The sequence below is a fragment of the Hesperophylax consimilis genome, chromosome 8 (assembly GCF_061612785.1).
Source record: "Hesperophylax consimilis isolate HC1 chromosome 8, BYU_Hcon_1.0, whole genome shotgun sequence".
Lineage (NCBI taxonomy): Eukaryota > Metazoa > Arthropoda > Insecta > Trichoptera > Limnephilidae > Hesperophylax > Hesperophylax consimilis.
The window spans coordinates 35,076,126-35,096,807 of NC_142843.1; the positions used below are offsets into that span (position 1 = coordinate 35,076,126).

At 34.2% G+C, this 20,682-nt stretch overlaps 1 protein-coding gene across 2 annotated transcripts in view; it reads left to right on the top strand.

Moving 5' to 3' along the window:
* LOC149421930 (uncharacterized) overlaps positions 1-20,682 on the top strand; it is a 50,808-nt gene that overhangs the window by 8,670 nt on the left and 21,456 nt on the right. For both annotated transcript variants that reach the window (XM_089634162.1, XM_089634163.1), the window contains exon 2: positions 16,233-16,414. In XM_089634162.1, the coding sequence (XP_089490288.1) occupies positions 16,233-16,414 (182 nt within the window). The remainder of the gene's footprint in view (positions 1-16,232; positions 16,415-20,682) is intronic.

The following is a 20,682-nucleotide window of genomic DNA, read 5'->3' on the forward strand; positions in this document are numbered from 1 at the left end:
AATTCCAATTTTAAAATTTTTTCAGCGTTTTTTTAATAAAAACTTGTACAAGAATAATAAAATGCAAAGAAAATTATGGAAATACATATTGTGAACAAAAATTATAACAAAAACTGGAATATAAAAGTTATCATGTGGGTAACGGACTTTCCCGCACAGACTCCATGGAGCCCCTTCCTACCGCAGGCACAAATCAAGTTGCTCCTCTTCACAGCGCTGTAATCCTTGCTGCTGCACCGGTGTTACCGCACCACAATGTCACTCCCACTGTCACTTTCTTCACAACTTGAAGAACGTTCATTTTCACTCAAACTATTTTCGTATTCTGACATTTTGGGTTAAAAATTGTCTTTTTCTAAATCCTTTTTATATTGTAATTACTAATAATATTATAATTTGAACTTAATGTTACACGTAGAAAGATAAAAAATTAGCGATGCGTGCGAGCGACTTCCCCTACTACGCGCTAAACAGCAACTGATTTCGCGAGCGCTATCGCGCTCGTGGCAAAATTTGTTAGTACGCCCATGCGCGCGATGGCGCTCGTCGGCACTCTAACGGTTAATATTAATTATTTATAATCTTTGAAGTAAAAAATATTCTGGATGTTGTGTAGATTTGGTTATACAATCTTTGGGCAAAAGTGCTTTTACCTCAGTTTGAGTTTTTTGTGGCTGGCTGCTTTTTGCATAACCATGTTCAATTCATCTTGTAACAAGTCACAATTTCGTTAAGTTGCACCTTGAAATAGTTAGCACGGTGTGATGCCATGTTTGCAGAACCACGCATTTCTACTTTAAAAATGGTGTGTAATTTTATATACCAGATATCTCATTCAGACGACAGGCTGGAAAAAATATTATATTCCGTTGGTCCATCTCGTTTCCTCATTACGATTCAGGCATCTGCTGTTTGCTCATGAATATGTTGAATATTAGCACTTCGGCTTGGACATGTCCAGTATTTGCTAACAATTACTATGGGCCGCCTCTTTCTAATCATGTAAATGTCTACCTGAATCTTTATTAGTATTCGCCGGTTATATTCACTTGTGTTGCTGTATTGAATTGTTAATATTTGTTTTCTTTAATGATTTAAAAAACAATGTGGATTTGTTTTGTTAAACACTGACCAGGCAGTTTTAAGTTACTTACTACATTATTGTACCCTACCAACCCAGTCATAATCGTCGCATGCATTCCGAAGTTACCGATAATCTGGTAATATCTTATTTCTTCCAGTTTCCATCGCTAAAAGATTTGAATTTGTGACCTGTGCTATGGGGTCTCAGCTTATCGAAGATGATCAGTGCCGCTCGAGTACAAAACCTGGAGCTTTTTACTTCTAACTTAATCTTAAATGGTTGTTATGATTTGAGATTTTCACATCCAATAGTATTATTGTGTTTTATTTTTGGAACCGACCATTACTATGGATTTGTTCCTGAAGTCTTGGGAAGACTCAAAACGCATCGAGCACGCGTTTTTTTGAAACGATTGAAATCCACAAAATATCCATTAATATTATAAGAGACTATGAAGCTAAGCTTAATAGTTCTTTGTATCCAGTACTTGTTGGCTACACAAAAACTAAATGCCGAAAATCACATTAATTTTTATCTATTTATTATACTGAAATTAAATTTATCACATATACATACATAAACACATACTTCAATGACGGACTATGTAAGACTGTCTGAAATAATGGCTAAAGAAGGTGGAAGCGCAACCCGGCATAATACCCCAAAAATTAAGTCACAACCACAAATTCTTACGTTTTATAAATTTTAAAATAGGTATTCCACACAGACATATGAATATATACTAGAAATTAAAGATGAGGGGTAAAATCAACTGTTGAAGAACGAAGGGGGTAAAGCTGACTGTCATTCGTCAATAAATCAATCTGACAGTATATAGGCATCTCGCATTATAATATCACCATTTAGTTCTTAAAAGTAAAATCTGCTTTTGAATGAATAGACATTTTTACATGGGAGCGCAAATTACTCGCCACGTTATGAACAAATTTGCGAAGTCCAAATTCGGCAAAATAAATTTCTTCTATTTTCAGAGTCGAATATTTCGTTTACGTATTTAGTTAAGACACTTATAAATGTTCATAATTTACTTCTCAGCAACCAACCAGCTTTGTGTTTCGCGTCCAGACGTATGTGATAGTATATGTTTCTACAACTGATCCATATTATACGATGTGAATATGCTTAAAATAAAGTAAAATAATGCTTATATATGGAATGTAATACGACAATTGGGTTTATTCTCTTTTTCAAATCTATTTTTACAAGTTTTCATATCACAAGTCAACATTTTGCAGTGTTATTTCGTAAAATGAACCGATGATGCCTCGACCATAGTTCGCACAAGAATGATGACGTCACGTTTTCAAATTTCACTTGAGGCCATACGCGAGCACAGCCGGCTCCAATGGAACCGGTATGGGGAGTGGGGATAATACGCTTTTAATCACTTAGGGCAGGTCTACTAATATTCATATGTCTATGGTAAAAGCCTATTTCTATAGTGTGATTTGTTTTATACTATTTCTCAATTACATAAGGTGGTAGAAAATCAGTTGCTTCAGTATCCTCGACAGTTATATGATGTAAAGTCTTCATAATATATGTATATGTTTTATGTTCTCACCATGGATTATGCTGATTTGTTTTATCAATTTGTAAATTAATTTAGTCTTCGCTACAAATAGCGCCGGAAAATGGCCCATGTTTATTTAAGCGGCAGTGTCCACGCAGAATTTTGTAACACCTTCTTTGTTCATATAAAACACAAAAAATTTATGTATGTACATAAAATTACATAACTTCTTTGTAAGGGTACACAGAAAGGATTTCTATATATCGTTCGGTTACTGCCAAAAGTTGGCAGCTACATTTTTTGGTTTTTTGAGTTGATGATTTTTATGTTTATGTATTATAATCTATGTCTGGAATAAGTTTTGGCCCTCAAACTTTATTATATATTCCCAAAGCTGTAGATTTTTTTATAAAATTTTGTAACTTTTTTTTATAATTAATAGACAAGAAAAATATTGTAAAAGCCCCCGCATACCCAATTTCTACCGATTTATAACAAGTTTCTCGTTAACTCTTTAAGTTTTTAAGTTCCAAAAAAAATATATGTAATTTTTTGATAATATCCATACATTTGTTTTGCCGAAACGTTAATTATATGGAATTCCCTTGATAGAAAAAAATCGCAAAGTAAGCTCCAAAAATTATTTAAAACACGTTTTGTTCTGTTATTTAATATTTCATAGGCATGAGAAAATTCACAGTGTATCTTTAAATGCAACTAAAGCATTTATCGGGAGATTTTTACTCTATTTCAAACGAGTCGTGTTTTATAAAATATTTTCACCATTTTCGCTTAATTCTTATCGTTTCTTTAATATTTTTAACATTTGTATTTATATATCTCCTTTTCAAACCATCTTTGAACGCTTACTACGGGACCTTAAGAAACAACGCTCTAGTGATTTTTTCAAATTTACATTATTTCCCAAAACCCTGATTTATAATGAAAATCAAACTTTAAAATTAAGTTTACTCCAAAACATCTTTTTGTTAGTTACCCCACGATATATTTTTAATCGCTGTAGGACATCAATGAAGTTATTGTTGTGTGCTTCAAACAGAACAAAACAGATATTACAAACATGTGGGTGAAATTAATTTCAATTTTTTTTTTCACTTGTGGCATCTCACCTGACCTAGTCTATGATCTATTTCATAGGACGAACCATTTGAAAATGGAAAGTAATTGTTGCACATTCACACTAGCTCTATTCTATGTTTGTTTATATATAGAACAGAATGAAAGTTGAATGATTCAAAATTGGTTTTCTATTTCTTACGGGCGTTCTGCAGCATAGAACGCCTGTTCTAACTGATCTATTTCATCAGTTCTGTGAAATAGATTGTAGAATAGATGTGGGAATGCACCATTACTGATACTGCTAATCAGAATTTTCACTTCCAACTCCCATTACATCCTTCAATATTTGTCACTGTGCATATAAAATCATAAATATCACATTATTTGAGAAGAGAAGACACATTATTATGAGGACTATCCCAACAGTATTTGTATTGAGTATTGCTGTTTTGTATTGTTTTGCACCGTATCAATGTCAAAGCTATGAACCCAGTGCATATATGAATGCCAAACCAATGTTACATAATATATTTTCCTTGATAATATGTTTTGTTTATTTCGTTTGCTAACAGATCAAAATATCAAAGTTCATTAGTGGTCTATTTTAACTTTTGTTACATGATCATTATTTTCAATTTTTGGCTTTTGGCAAACATGATTTTTTTTAAATAATTAAATGATTTACAATCAATAATTTGTAAAACCCTGTTCATTATACTTATTCTTCTTCCACGAAAATCTCCTACATTCTACACCCCTTCAGTTTTTAGTTATCTTTTCAAGACCAATTTTGCTATGAGGAAGCTACAAGCCAAGAATATGTATATTCTTGGTATACCTTATATTGTAGGTAATAGGCATTAAAATCGCTTGACAAACTGAATCTAGAAACGTTCGATTTCAAGCACAAAATGGTTTTTATTTATTTTGTAAATCATTTTATAAGAAAGCAAAAAAGTTAATCAAGTGAAACTGTCACAGATAAAATCTTAGCTATAATACTGTATTTCTTTTAAGTTGTTTCCTTTACGCGTTCATACATTTCCATTGAAAAAATATTTTTTTAGTAGTTACATTTATATTTTTTATTTGAGTAATTTATTTTTTTATTTGTATTGTACTCAAGCGAAACGTTAAGAAAACCTTCAATTTATCTAAAGCATATTTTTGGTATTCATAATGTACACAAATTCGTTATAAAGATTAATCAAAATAGTTATTTAGCATTAAGCTACGCCTTTATAGCATGTAGTCTAAGTACATATTTCTCTATATGGTTGTTCTAAACTCTCTTTCCTTTTTGATTTATTCCTCTATCTTTACTTATCTGGATCCGTGATGTACCATGTTGTCTTCAGAAACCTCCTGTAGTCTATATTTCAGTATTGAAGTTATTCATTGAGTTTGCTTTCAATGTCCAAGTTTTGCACACAGCACATGGTCCTTATTATATTTTCTATATAATATATAGAAGAGTGTCTGTGTGTGGGTTTGTTTTTTATATACATCTACAGTTTTATTCTGAGATTTATAAATTTGGCTCACTTGACCATCAAAACAAGCGAAGGTCACTGTCCAATGTTCGGTCACGTACATGAGATTTTTAAAAACCCCAATCCCCTTTTTCCATACCTTAAATCTTCAAGCGCAAATGCTAAATTTTCACCGTCCACCACCTGATTCTGATTTTGTAATAACTTATTTGTTTTTGCTAAATTATTGTACCGTCTTACTAGATAATGTGGTCATTTATTTGTAGAAATAGTATACAATCTGATATAAGTTTTTTCCCAGAATAGCTCAGAGAAATGATTCGATTTGATTTGATTGACCCATATGGATACAGTGGCACTCAAGAAGTTAAAGCAGAATAAAGCCTGGGCAGCCACAAGTGCTTCAGCTTGTTTAAACATAAAAGTAATATTTAAATTGAATACATACATAACAATATAAGTTATGATAATTTACTTCTTCACTCAGGCGCGTAGAGCACCATTTTTGTGTTTGCATATCTTTTTTACAGTCAACCTACATAAATTAGCAGAGTTACGGAAATTTACTTTTAGCACTTAGGTTAGACCTTTTGTTATACTACATGGTTATAGGGGCAACCTTGGAGAAAAAATACACATTGTTAAATGAGCACTCTGCTCCTTGCAGAAGGTTACCTGTTAATTACTTGATAATTGATAACAATATGCCTATTGTCAGATATAGCCATCATGATTTATTTATGAATGACCATGATGTGTTGTGGTCCATTTTGTATGCCTCGTGAATCCCTGATATTGTGTATTTATCTGTTGAACATTCTTGTCACAAATCTGTATTAACCTTAAAAGCCGGCCAGAATATTCAATAAATAAAAATACATTTTTTTGGCCAACATGAAGACAATAATACCATACCTGATAAAGTGGCTTTTTGATTTTCGTGTTTAACAAACCCAGTAGAAGTAATATTAAAGGCAAAATGAACATATAAAGCAGGGTACTCACCTAGAGTGTAGCATGTAATGTATCTGATACTGTATCAATCTGCAAGTGGGTACGGCTCGTCCACGGTAACCGCGTATCCAGCTACGACCTCCCGGATCCGCCTTTAGTGCTTGCAGTGAAACCGCCGTCGGCGGGTCGCTGCGAGCTCACTGCGCTCCACCCGCGAACGGCTCGCGCCTACGTACTCACTTGATACAGTATCAGATACGTTACAGGTTACACGGTTAGGTGAGTACCCTGCTTAAGGTTCACACTGCAATTGCAGTGCTTTGTGACTTGTGCGGCCACAATTCTTCAACACTGCGATTGCAGGGCTCCGGCTCCTAAGGGTTGCCTTTTTCAAAATTAATCTGCCAGTGAATACGTAACAAACTATTGCAGTTTAGCAATGTTTATAAAAGATAAATTTGAAATAGGTGACCTTTAACCCTCCAGGCCTACGGCATATTAACCGTTTTTTTTTTAAAGATGTTGTCAGAAAGTCGGACAATCTGTGTGTATTTCCGCTTCTCAATAAAATCCAAATAGATGGGATAAACGTATCTGTAAACTTACTGTGTTTGAAAAATGATGAAATATGCTTTCAAATTGCTTAAAAATTTTGAAATCAAAAATAAAAAAGTTTAAAAAATGGCTTACCTTACGCTTTTTCGTCTAAACAGTAAACTAAAATTACTGATAACGAAAAAAAAACACATATTTTATTAGACAAATGTATTACAAACATTACTGCCACCTTACTTTTTTGATGTTTCATTTAAAAATAATTAATAAAAAATTCACAATATTTCATAAATTTTTAAAACCGAACAATTTACTCAAGGAGTTAATAAAATATATTGTGCATTTATCAAATTGTGATTGCATATAATTAACTAATTTAATAATTATTTAGTATACTCCGTTGTCAAGATACTCAGGGCCGGTTGTTTCAAAGAATTTGCACAATTCATTAAAATTCAAGTTCTGTTATTAGTTCATCATGGGCTAGTTGTTTCACAGTACTTGGATAATAACAGAACTTGAATAGAACATGAATTTGAATATGATAACTCAAATTCTGTGAAACATAATATCATCCATAATATAAAGACCATAATTTAGAATTAGATTTAACATAATAATAATTTTTAAAATAAGAACATTAAGGACGGGTTGTTTCGGAGAATTTGAACAATTCATCAAATTTCAACGTTCATTTTCAAGTTCTGTGAAAGATTTTTTCAAGTTCTGTTTTTATTTCAGTTTTGTCAAGCAACTAGCCTACAATGATATAATAACAGAACTTGAATAGGACTTTCACAGAACCCGAAAATGAACGTTGAAATTTGATGAATTGTTAAAATTCGAATTGTTAAAATTTGGATATTTGACACTGATTATCTGAGAATTTCTACAGTTGGTAGTTGGTACATCGTGCTATAGAGAAAACCATCGCCAGGGGGGTATAACTCTGATCGAAAATTGCCTAACTATTTCCACCAATGAAAAACTCTGAAAGTCTGTGGAATAAACTTTCAGAGTTTTTCATTGGTGTATAGTATAATAAGTAGGCTCCAAATGAGAATTTTACTGTCTATATATTGACATATCTATGTTTTTTCATCGACTCGTTTCATACAAAAATCCCGAAGATATCCATCCAGTGAATGCACCAGTCAAAGAGCTAGGTCATCTTATTAATAATATTACGTTTTAAAGTTAATACTGTTTTTCACTATCTACAAGAAATATTATGCATTTAATATGCTATAAACATGTTTCTAGTTTTTATATTAGCAGGCGATATTTGCCATACAACAAAGAGTAGGAACATAACCTGCCAAATGAGGGAGATATGTAGGTTCTTATCTAACTATGCCTATAGTTTTTGCCAACTGGAAATCATTCCAACATCTGAATATCTTTTCTTTGAAATACCAAATCTTTTCTTAGAAATAATTAGTTTTCTGAATGTGTTGTTAGTACAAATTCATATAACGACAAAAAAAATTGACAGGAGTCAAGTCAAGGTTGCAAAAGTGTTTACAACTAATATATATTGTTTAAATATATAAGTAACATAGCTATTATATAATGAATGCTTATAAATATGTTCATATCCCTTACTCATTCAAGTTTTTTTAACTTCTTAATTAAATATCATTTAGGTAGGTACTTTGTTATGTTTGTATTCAGTGTTTTGAATTAATTTGCATTTTTATGCACAACAACTTGTCCAATCATTTCCATTCAGTAAGGAATTTAATGGCCTCTTAGCATGTTTTTGTATGCACTGTGATTTTAGTTAAAAAGATGCCTGCGGGCAAGTCTTGGAGATTACATTTTCTTTATCGTATTTATTTAATTTAAATATTAATTCATAGAGGTAATGATTAATTAATTAACTGTTGATGTTTCGAGAATGGAAGGCTAATAAGGACATTGATGGCAGTGCTCTTGTAAGAGGACTGATCGCTAAAAATAAATGAATAAATTAAGCGAGGCTAGCAGTTCACAATAGAACTCTGGTACCAGAGATGTGCAAAATGGGTACCCAAAACCATTTGAAATGCAAAATGGAAATGGGTCAAAACTTTTCCATTTGAAAATGCAAAATGGTTTTTAGAAAAGCATTTCAAATGCAAAATGCAAAATACCTATTTTCAAAATGCATTGAAAATGCAAAATGGTTTCTCAGGTCAAACAATTAAAATAATTATAGAATTTTTACACAATTTTGTCATTTAATAATGGACATCAATGTAGAACAAACATATGACATGATGGTAAATCCAAAAACACCACGACTACAGATTATGAAAAAACAATTTTGCGCGGGACTAATGTTGCCAACGTAAAAACATAGAAACTGCTATCTAACATTTAATATTACAGCGTCATGGCCCCATGTTCAGTATTTGAATCAGGATTTTTTGTAATGGTATCACTCAATTGCCAGTGCTACTACCAGGGAGCAACTTGGTAAATATAATTATCTCTCATAGCGAGGTTGAGGACCGACTGATATTTGGGGCTTATGAAAAAAAGATGAGTGGAGATAGTAGGAAGAATGTTGCAAAAAAGCATTTAAAATGGAAAATGCATTGAGAAAAGCATTTAAAATGCAAAATGCAAAATGGTTTTTAGAAAAGCATTTAAAATGCAAAATGGAAAATACTAATTTTGCATTTTGCATTTCCATTTGAAATGGATTTATTTGAAATAAAGCACATCTCTGTCTGGTACAAACCCTGATACCTTGGCAGTGTGGCATGGAAAAGACAGTGGACTGTTATATCCCTAAATCAAGGAATAAGTATTATTCATAATTTTTATAGATTTTGGGATTAGCTCAACTATAAGAGCTGAATCTTCACAGTATTGGGTTTTGTTTGCAAGTCTTGGCTTCAATTTAATTCAATAACATAATTATTATGCTGGACCTGGAGACCATTAATTGGATAACGAACACCTCTGCCATAGGTCACCCCAAGTGGTTCGCTACGTTTGGTGACTTTTGTTTGGCGCTCGGTTTCATGGGGTGAGGTTTGCCAAGGTGAAGGGCTGAATTGGGAGAGGACGGTTGAGAGAGACATATCCTTGACAGGAAATTCCCGCCAGCCTGTGTTGTGTGCCGGGCAGCTAACCGCCGCGCTATACCGCCCCTTTGTTTGTTAATACTTACTTTACGAGAATAATTCCCAACTATTCGTTTTTTTTTCAGACACAACGACCCATTCAAGTATTCAAAAATTATGTTGACAAAATTATTTGCACGGCATATCAGTGAATCGACCTCGTTATAACAGCCAACAATTATATGAAGATAAGTCTGAACTAAAATATTGTTTTGTAATTGCTCATGATAGCCGTGAACTCGCTATTGCCGTGATCGTTAAAACCAAGTTCGACTGTATATATACAGGGTGTATCGGCACGTACCCGACAAACTTTAACCAGCTATTCCTTAGCACATTTGGAGTAAAAAATGTTATTCGTACTTTGCTGACCGGTAACATTATTTTTTAATAAAAAAATTATTATTCATATTTTCACCACATGTCACCAATGTTTTATCCTTTGTCAACGTTTGAAAACCCATCTGGCAATATTTTATTTGATTTTCGTTGAAAAATGTACGTACGTACCTACATTGGCGCGCTTTTACAATCACAACGAAATGGTATGGCACCATTCGTCTCATTATTAACTATTATTATACAAAGCACTCTCTTTAGGGTGAATTGCCTAATACAAAAAAAAAAAAACTATTATTATTTAGTGTATAAAGAGCGAGGACGCTTTTTGACACACAATGCCAACGACAGTGACGGAGTGTGGATTTTTTATTTATTTTTTGTTTTTAATTGAATAAAAATGTTACCGGACAGCAAAGTGCCCATAACATTTTTTTACTCCAAATGTGTTAAGGAATAGCTGGTTAAATTTTGTTGGGTACGTGCCGATACACCCTGTATATATACTGTCCACTCAAGCGATATTTGGCATGTTATGTAAAAATGTTTCGAGCGATCGCTTGTCATAATGTGCCAAATTTATAGAACCTAAAAATATGGGATAGGCGGCGAAATGTAGGTGGATTCATTGGCTTTAAACCGCAGTAAGCAGTTTATATGTTTCTTTATAATATTTTGAGGAATGATATTAATTATATAATCTGGTCAACATATTTATATACAACCAATTGCTCAAGTGGATATCTATATTAGATTTACTTTAAATATGTAAAAGAAGTCTTGAAACAGTTTTATAGACAAAACAGAGAATGTTGGATAATATCCTTTTGAAAACACAAATAAAGTAGGTATGTATTCTGGATAATTTTTGAGAAGGCCTTAAAGAAATCGTTTTTACTTAGAATCCCTTTGTGATATATTATGTCGTTTATGCTTAATTTTTTTTATTTATTACAAGATAATACATTACAAAATGATAACAAATTTATAATGTACTATTCCCAGTGAGTTTACAAAACTCATTTCGGGAAAGACAACATTAGATTAAAGACAAGACAACATAAGTACATTAAAATAAATAAACGCAGAAGTTATTTTGGAGTTCCAAAGAAAGAATGTGAGTCATTAATAAAACTGCTGAGGAAATAGCTTTTAAGAGCTTTTGCCAATGTTTTTTTGTTCTTTGCGGAAGTTTTAGATTACTAGGTAATGCATTGTATTGCTTCTGTGCAATGTATTGTAAGGAGTTAATTCCAAATTCAGTTGTGTAAGTAGATGACGATAAGTGTATTTGATTTTGTGATCGTGTTTTGTGCTGTTAATAAAAGCATACTTTTAATAATAATCCTTTGTAAATATATGTCAATGTCTCTGCCATTATACAATTTTTCTCGACTGTGCGTTCCGTTGTACGTAGCAATCAACAATAATTCGCATGGTAATGTAATAATTATTGGTTTATCCACAATACGAATGCATCGGGTCGCGTGTCTACTATGACTGTATGTTCACAATCCTCTCATCTGTCTTTAATAAGAATCACTCACTTTGTAGTTTCCAGTAATATACAATGTACTGTTGATTCAAGCTTAACCTGTTTGTCGACATTTTGTCAATACAGGATTGACTGTATTTGTAATGTTGTTGCATATTGCTGTAAATTCTTCCTTTCACAAACATGTCAACCTGAACCGCCACATTGCATCTCCTCTGGGGAAGGCAGTGAAGATCTGAAGTCTCTCACAATAACCGTTAACTTCTTCCTACTTATCTGTGATTTTGAATAAACAAAATTTAAAAAATATTTATTGGTATATATATATATATGGCTTAATCCTATTTTACCTTAACAATGAGATAAAATTATGAATATATAAAAAAAATCAACTCTTAAAAACAAGTTTTTTTTACTATAATACATGTATTATTCAAATATCTGGAGTCAACAACTCTACCATCCAAACCAAATCCCGATCGGATAAGACTAACATTTTTTGTGTATATTAACTGCTGTAATGTCATTGAATTTCAGAGAAATGCGTATATGTCTGCATGTGTATATGTGATCAACAACGAGTCTTCCTGCCGAGTTTCAGCTCGATCGAATGTCGGGAAGTGGGTTACTTTCCACTTCCACGATTTCACTTCATTTCATTAATTCAACCAAGAAAACAAAATCAAAATTCAAATAGATGAATTTAAAAATAAATTTCTCTGTACTACAATTTATTCTAGAAACGTTCTTTGTATATTTTACAAAATATGATATCCTTTTCTAATCTCCAGTGTGTACATAATTACTAATTCCAACTAGACTACTATTCCATACGATGATCAAACTCACGTAGGCAATGCCAACATAAAGATTCTAATCTGACATATATCTAGTAACTTATAATTGTGATGGGAGGTTTGCTTCTAGGAATGCTAATAACCTGTACGTTGGACTTGTACTAGCCACTTTGCCGTTATTAAACCCCCATTTTTCTAAATCTTTTTTATTCTTGAACAATAAAATAATTGAATAACAATATGGCGGCCTCCCTGATCGAGAAGTTAGGCTCTCGCCTAGCAAGCCAGCTAACCAAACTTGGCTAAAGCCATTTCATGCAACGATTCGATTCAGAATGGTGGTCTTTCACCAAGGCAATACTGATAGTATCTACCACTCTTAAACATGCCGCAAATTAACTATATATATATACAGGGTGTATCGGCACGTACCTGACAAACTTTGACCAGCTATTCCTTAGCATATTTGGAGTAAAAAATGTTATTGACACTTTGCTGTCCGGTAACATTTTTTTTTCAATTAAAAACGAAAAAAAAAAATTTCCACACTCCGTCACTGTCCACAGTATAGTAGTGAAATAAGCGACAATGCGACGTCAGGAATCGGTATTTTTTAATAGAAACGCGTGTTGAGTTGCGACCCGACGTTGCTTTCAAACTTTGACAAAGGATAAAACAGTGGTGACATGTGGTGAAAATATGAATAGTAAATTTTTTATTAAAAAAAAAAACGTTACCAGACAGCAAAGTGGCCATAACATTTTTTACTCCATATATCTCCTTTTTATGCTGTCCACATTCGACGCATTGAATCTGTTCAACATCGGTTCTTAAGAGGGATTGCTAGGAGGCTAGGTTTAGAAAAAGGAAAATACTCATATGATGAAATTGAACTAACTCTAAACCTCTCTCCTTTGGTAGTCCGTCGGGAAAGAAATGACCTCATTTGCTTCTTCAAAATTATAAATGGTATTATTGATTCACCTACTCTACTGCAACTCATTCCCTTCAATATCCCCTCGCACAGACTCAGAAATAATGAACTGCTCTTCCTCAACCATCATTCAACAAATTATGGATATTATTCACCATTGTCCAGAATGTGTAGACTGGTCAACTCAAGTCAAAACCTTAACTTTTTTGGGATAAGTCTGAATGATTTTTGCCAGTCGCTAAACAAGTGACGGAATATTATAAGTGTCCTGTGGTGTAACCACGGCGTATTCTTGACTTGTCACTTTATTTTCTTATATTATATCTACCATATGTCTTTGCTTTCATGTACCTTTGTCTACTCCTGTATTTTTCTTTTTACTTTATTTGTGTTAATTATTTTGTAATTTGGACGATGTCCGTTAATAAATAAATAAATATGCTCAGGAATAGCTGGTTAAAGTTTGTCGGGTACGTGCCGATACACCCTGTATATAATTTTATATGCATAAGTTGTGAAATAACACAAATTAATTTAATAAAATTTAGTTGCGCATGCAGGGATTTGAACCCGCAATGACTGGACTCGTAGCCAAGGATCGTAAGCTCTCCACCACGGAGACCATTTCTTCAATAACCTAGACATTTCAGACCGAAAAAGCTATGGAAGCTTCATGATGGCAGAGCTCACAGCAGAATTCACAAAAGCATGCACAAGCCGAATTCCTACTTTAGGATACCTGGTGGGGAAACAAACTATCCACATCATGTCTTGGAACACTTTAATAATTACAAAAGTGATTTATCGATACCAAATGTTCAAATAGTAATCGAGACATTGCCCTTTCAATATCAATTTTTACTTTGCCAGATAAAAATGTGGTTTACGGTTAAAGTTTCATTTAAAATAACCTTTCTCTTGTATGAGGTATTGAAATGGGAGTCATAAGTTTATCTGAAGAAGATTAAAAGGTTCTAGAAACATTGTTTTATTTGTTTGTTGTTATTTATTATTTGCCTTGCTTATTACAAGAAGTATTAAAACTAAATGTTGATATATTTAACTTAATAATAATATAAGGTTCTCTTTATATTTATAGTGTACAGATCTTACCATTTTTAGTTTTGGGTTCCTCCTTCTTTAGCCAACGTTTCGGAAGGCATTACAGTGTCCATTATCAGGCGTATATGAATGTAGAAGTCATTCCGTGTTGCAAGCATTAATCCTCTTAATGTGGTTTTCTGCGTTTAGTTTTGGCATAGTCGTCTAATACCGGATAAATTTATACGTGTTTGGGGGACCTATAGGAGGAGATGTATTGTGAATTTGTCTCTAATTTAAAAATAAATTAAACAATTCTTCACGGTAGCGTGGTACAGGTTCTTTGACTAGAATTGATATATGTTATGGATTAGTGATAGGCTCTTTGACTAGAATTGATATATTTATTAACTGGACAATTTGTATAGCGCCGCTTTTGTGAGATATCACCTCAGGGGCGCTTTACAGTTGATGCAGGTATTACAAAAAATATAAATATTAAAAAATAAATAAACTGAATTTAAGTTAAGTAAAATGAAGTACAGAAACAGGTGACACGAAGATAGAAGATGGAAACTCTGCAGCAAGAATCCCAGGTGGTGAGGAAACTGGTCCAGCTGCTGCAGCGAAAGAGTCCACCGCGTCCACCAACAGTGTCAGCACGAGGTTCGTCATCCGTCCAGGTATGTGTCTGCTGCTAACAAAGCGCTGACACAATATCCTCTCACAGATACCAGACCTTGGCAGCACCGCTGTGACGTTCGACGAAGATAGAAAATGGAGACTCTGCAGCAAGAATCTTTGGTGGTGAAGAAACTGGACCAGCTGCTGCAGCGAGAGAGTCCACCGCATCCACCAACAGTGCCGGCACGAGGTTCGTCATCCGTCCAGGTGTGTGTCTGCTGCTAATAAAGCGCTGACACCTCAGACAGATAAAAGACCCTGGAAGCACTGCTGTGACGTTCAGCTAGTCCATCATTCATCTCCATGTAATCCTGTTCCTGGTGATTGTTGAAGTGGTGCATTCTGCCCGCAATAAAAAGTGACGGGATAATAAATTACCCTGGGCTTAGCAAAACACTTGCATTCAGAGTTTCCGAGAATTCCGTTGAAAACATCTGGGGTGCATTTACCGATCGACGTTCGTTTCGAATATCAAATATTTTTGAGCAAAATTTCCGAATATTCACTTTTAAAACACTGCACTCAAATCACGTATTATATATTTCTAATAACTGGTTGTTAAATTTATTATTATTTAAGTTAAAATTTTATTTGATTGATTTTAAAAATAAGGGAAAGGATAATTTAAGGGATTTTGCCTCATTTCCCTTGAAAATACAAAAAAAAAAAAAACACAAAGCGCTTGGAGGACACGTTTATGGATTAGTGATAAGCTCTTTGACTAGAATTGATATATGTTATGGATTAGTGATAGGCTCTTTGACTAGAATTTATAGTTGTTGTGGATTAGTGATAGGCTCTTTGACTAGAATTTATAGTTGTTGTGGATTAGTAAAAGGCTCTTTGACTAGAATTGATATATGTTATGGATTAGTGATAGGCTCTTTGACTAGAATTTATAGTTGTTGTGGATTAGTGATAGGCTCTTTGACTAGAATTTATAGTTGTTGTGGATTAGTAAAAGGCTCTTTGACTAGAATTTGTAGTTGTTGTGGATTCTAAACTCGGAGAAGGCAAATAAAATTTTCTTTACTTCTCATTATCAACCATCCTAAAGCGATCAATTTTATTTCTTACCTTCAATGCTATTGGTCTTCATATTATGACAATATTTGTTTATTTCCAGCTTTGGGAGAGGGTCTGCTGTGCGGTCCCACACAGGAGGTGAAACTGCACTCGTCGGGCCGGGCCTCCGCGCTAAGTCTCACGTTGTCCAGCGGGGACGAGGGTACACCCACATTGCCCTGCACGCTCAACATCTTCGCGCCCAATGTATACGCGCTGTCACTTAGGATTATTGATGCAGAGGTTAGTAGTGTAAAATTAAAAAAAAAAATTATGCTTTTAAAAATATAAACGTAAAAATTTATTGTACAGAGTATAAACTTGTGAGTAAAAGAGAGTAGAAGTGGTGTCAGAATGAAATTACACAGTCGTGAATTATACACAGACAATATTACACATGGAGAGAACTAAGCCTACTTTAATTTCTCATACTAGAATTACACATGTCATTAAAACTATTATTTTTAGTAGGTTTGTTTAACCTAGTGTTTTTATTTATTACTTTGAATGAGTACGAAAACAGTGTGCAATAAAATTGTGAATGAGGAATACTTGGAGCAGGTGGATGAGTTTGTGTATTTAGGAAGTATGTTTACGACAGATGGGAAGGCTGACAGAGATATTGAAAGAAGGGTAAATGCAGGTAATTCCGTTAATGGAGGACTGAACGCAGTTGGCGCTAACAAAAAATTGTCCAAAGAAGCGAAGTTAGCAGTCCACAACGGAGTGCTGGTACCTACCCTGATGTATGGAAGTGAGGCATGGAACTGGCAAAGAAAGGATGAAAGTAGATTGAATGCTGTTGAAATGAGATCCCTGAGGCGTATGTGTGGTAAAACCATGTTTGATCGTGTGGGGAATGTGGAGATCCGCAAAGAGTGCAAGGCTGATGTAAGCGTAATGAGTAAGATTAAGAAAGGGACGCTTAGGTTGTTTGGGCATGTAGAGCGAATGAGCGAAGATAGGAGTGTAAGGAGGATATATGATGCAAATGCGAATGGTAGCAGAAGTCGGGGACGCCCGAGGAAGACATGGCACGATCAAGTGAATCAGATACTCGAGTCGGGCCATGTCAAGAGTCAGAATAATAGAAGAGTATGTATGAGACGATGTATGAATGTGAATGAGGCAAGAAGTGTGTGCCAAGACCGAGTTGTTTGGCGGTCCGTCCTCTCTGCCTACCCCTGCGGGGAAACGGCGTGATGGTTAGTTAGTTACTTTGAAATATTATAAAGTATTCCCAGAAAGAAGTCTACGTAAGTCATAAACGTAAAATCTTCCTTCTCGCATGTCTTGCATGAAAACGAAAAAGACAAGATGACTCACGCACAACTTGGTACTATTTGGTACTACTTTTTGCAAAGAATCTGAATTTTGAATGAATCTTCATTCATTAATTGCGTCTGGACATGGGTGCCCCAGCAGCGGGGGCACTTGCCCCCCCCTGTATTGATTGAAAATAGTTAAATAATGTTACTTTTATTTTAAATCATTAGATATTGTGTTTGCCTTATTTTAAATCCTTCGAAATTGTGCAAACTGTAACGTCAACAGTTTAAGGATATAATGTCTACCATTAATAATTAAACCACATTGATAATTTTGAAACAGAAGCTTTGAGTTGGTTTGATTTTCGGAAAACGCGAGAATACAAAAGTAGCCAAGATTTCATCGACTTGTTACCTTTTACAAAGTTTTATCCGAGTTTCGTATGTTCGGTATGCCTTACTAGTTTTGCTAACATTACCAGCAACAACATGTACGGTGGAGCGATCGTTCAGCACATTACGTTGTGTAAAAACGTGGCTTAGATCTACAATGTGAGATGAACGTCTGTCTGGATTGTGCATGTTAAGCGTGCACAGAGACAAAGTGAACTGCAACAAAAAAGACTATGGACAAAATTGTAGATATGTTTGGTAGCGATAACAGACGACTCCAGTTCTTGTTTAAAAAATAAATTTTATTTTAAATTTATGTAGTAATATTTTTTCTTATACAGTATGCCCTTTATTACTACAGTGTGCTGTCCGTTCGTTCACCATACAAATACGCTACAGTAAATTAAAACTACATTAAAACATTACTAAAAATATTTTGCCCCCCCCTAGAAAATTTTCTGCGGGCGCCCATGCGTCTGGGGGCTTGTATTATATCACCCAAAAAGTTTGCGGGTAGCGCTGTCTGCATATGTTATAATAATGTCAATCTGTCAAAAAATAAGTTTTGTAGAGAGTCTAGGATAGAATCTATTCATGTTCATTTTGTACTCATGCATGCTTTCTTTGTTACTTAATTTTCAGTCATATCATGCATCGCCTGCATACAAAATTAGTAACAGCAGTACCATTTACATACCTAATTTAAAGCGATAGATATCATTAACTTACCATTATTTACCGTGAGTCGACTCCAGGTGATAACTCGACTAATTGATTACCAAGAATGAAACTATAATTAAACTTCATTAAAACTGCATAACAACAAGGTGACATGTCCGTCATTAGCGTATCAGTTAACTGCTTCTATTGTCATCATTATCTTGTTCTGGAATAGCTATTCAATTTCAAAAATTATTGAATTATTGAATATTGCAAGACATTGATGTATAAACTACCTGAGCCCCCCTCCACTAGTATTCAATAACAAATTATGCCCATCGATATTTACATTTAAAATGTTATGATTTCTAATATCTGACGCCTTTTTTATTTTTACATTAGCTCCACACAGGAGGTTCTAAAATAATTTCCCTCAGGGAAAAATTTCCCTCTTTGGGGATGCTGTGTGGAGGGTTTTTTTAAAGGAAAAGAAGGAGACGAAGATCTGGGAAGTTAAAAGGTATGAGAGGTGGGTAGGAATCTGGGGGTCAATATGTCCTGGAGAAGCGAATGTTTGAATCCATCCCTCTCACTGTGGTGCAAGGCGATTGGTCGAGAGGGTCGTGCTAAAGAGGTAAAAAGATCTCCCTCAATCAGTCTGCAAATCTTGCCTGCCTCGCAGTCGGTGGGCAGAAGCATTGCCTCCAAGACCTAGACAATCCTCATCCCCAAGAACGTGGGCACCCCTGCTAAGTCACCAAACGTAGTGAACCACTTGGGGTGTCCTATGGCAGAGGTGTTTGTTATCCAATGAATGGTTCCCGGGGCGGCAGTTCCGATACCCACCTCGGAAATTGATTGTTGATTGTTAAAAAGTTCAGTACCTCTCTAATCCACTGAATAGGTAGTACTCACGTATCGGGGAAGCAGTATCGGGGGAGCCGTACCGGGCGAGCACAATATTCTCATTGCTCATATGCTCCCGTTCAATTGTCTTGACTCTTTGATCTGTACGAAAATATTGAGCTGGTGGCTCCCGCTCTTAATAAAATGAGCCATGACCCATTGCTAGTGTGTCCCTATTTTAATAAAAAGACAAATAACTTAGCTACATCACTTTATTTGTACACAATCAACATGTTTCGTGAAAAATGTTCACTTCTTCAGGATCAAACTTATACTAAACTTAAAAATTAAATATAGATTACATATGGGCGGAAAGGGCAGAAGGGAGGGGGAGGGGTAAGAATGGGGAAAGTTTATCAATTAGGGATTTCAAAACCATTAGCAGGGAAAGACCGGTTAAGTGGGAAAAGGTTCAAAAGAGGATTTACAAGAATTTGCTGTTTATTAATTATGTCTGCCTTATTATTAACATTTTTTCCTGATTTTAGAAATCAGATAACCTTATTATTAACATTTTTTCCTGATTTTAGAAATCAGATAACCTTATTATTAACATTTTTTCCTGATTTTAGAAATCAGATAACCTTATTATTAACATTTTTTCCTGATTTTAGAAATCAGATAACCTTATTATTAACATTTTTTCCTGATTCAAAAATAAGCTTTAAAATACCTCGGAAGCTCCGAAATTCCGTGAAATTTCACCGTGTCTTTGAGATTAAAAATATTTGAAAGCGTAAATGGTTAATAAATATGACAACTATACATTATGTAGGCCATTACATTAGTCTGCTACGGGTACACGAAAGCCAATCTTGTGTACCTCATATCATTGATGTGTGGTGCCTAATAGATATATGTACCTAATTGATTGATTCATTTAAATATTTGACTTAATGAGTGGCTTTATCTAAGTATGTTAAATTGGTTAATACCCACATGTACTTGGTGATGCAAGCGACTAATATGCATATTCAGGAATGGAAGATGTGTATCAATTGATTTTTCACATTTAATACCCGCTTACATACATATGTTATATTGTACTACCATAGACCTGTGAAAAATCACGGGATATTATAATTGTAGGATTTGTGAAAATTTATGCAAAGAACACATCTGAAAAGGGACAATTTCTATTATATTTTTAAATACTCCTCTCATAACCACGTGTTATGGAGCTCAACTTATGAAACTAGAATAATAAGGAAAAAAAAAATCTTTATTGATGTTTGTAATTTGAATCCTGCTATATTTTCTGTAAGGGGCTGTTCAAGTATTATG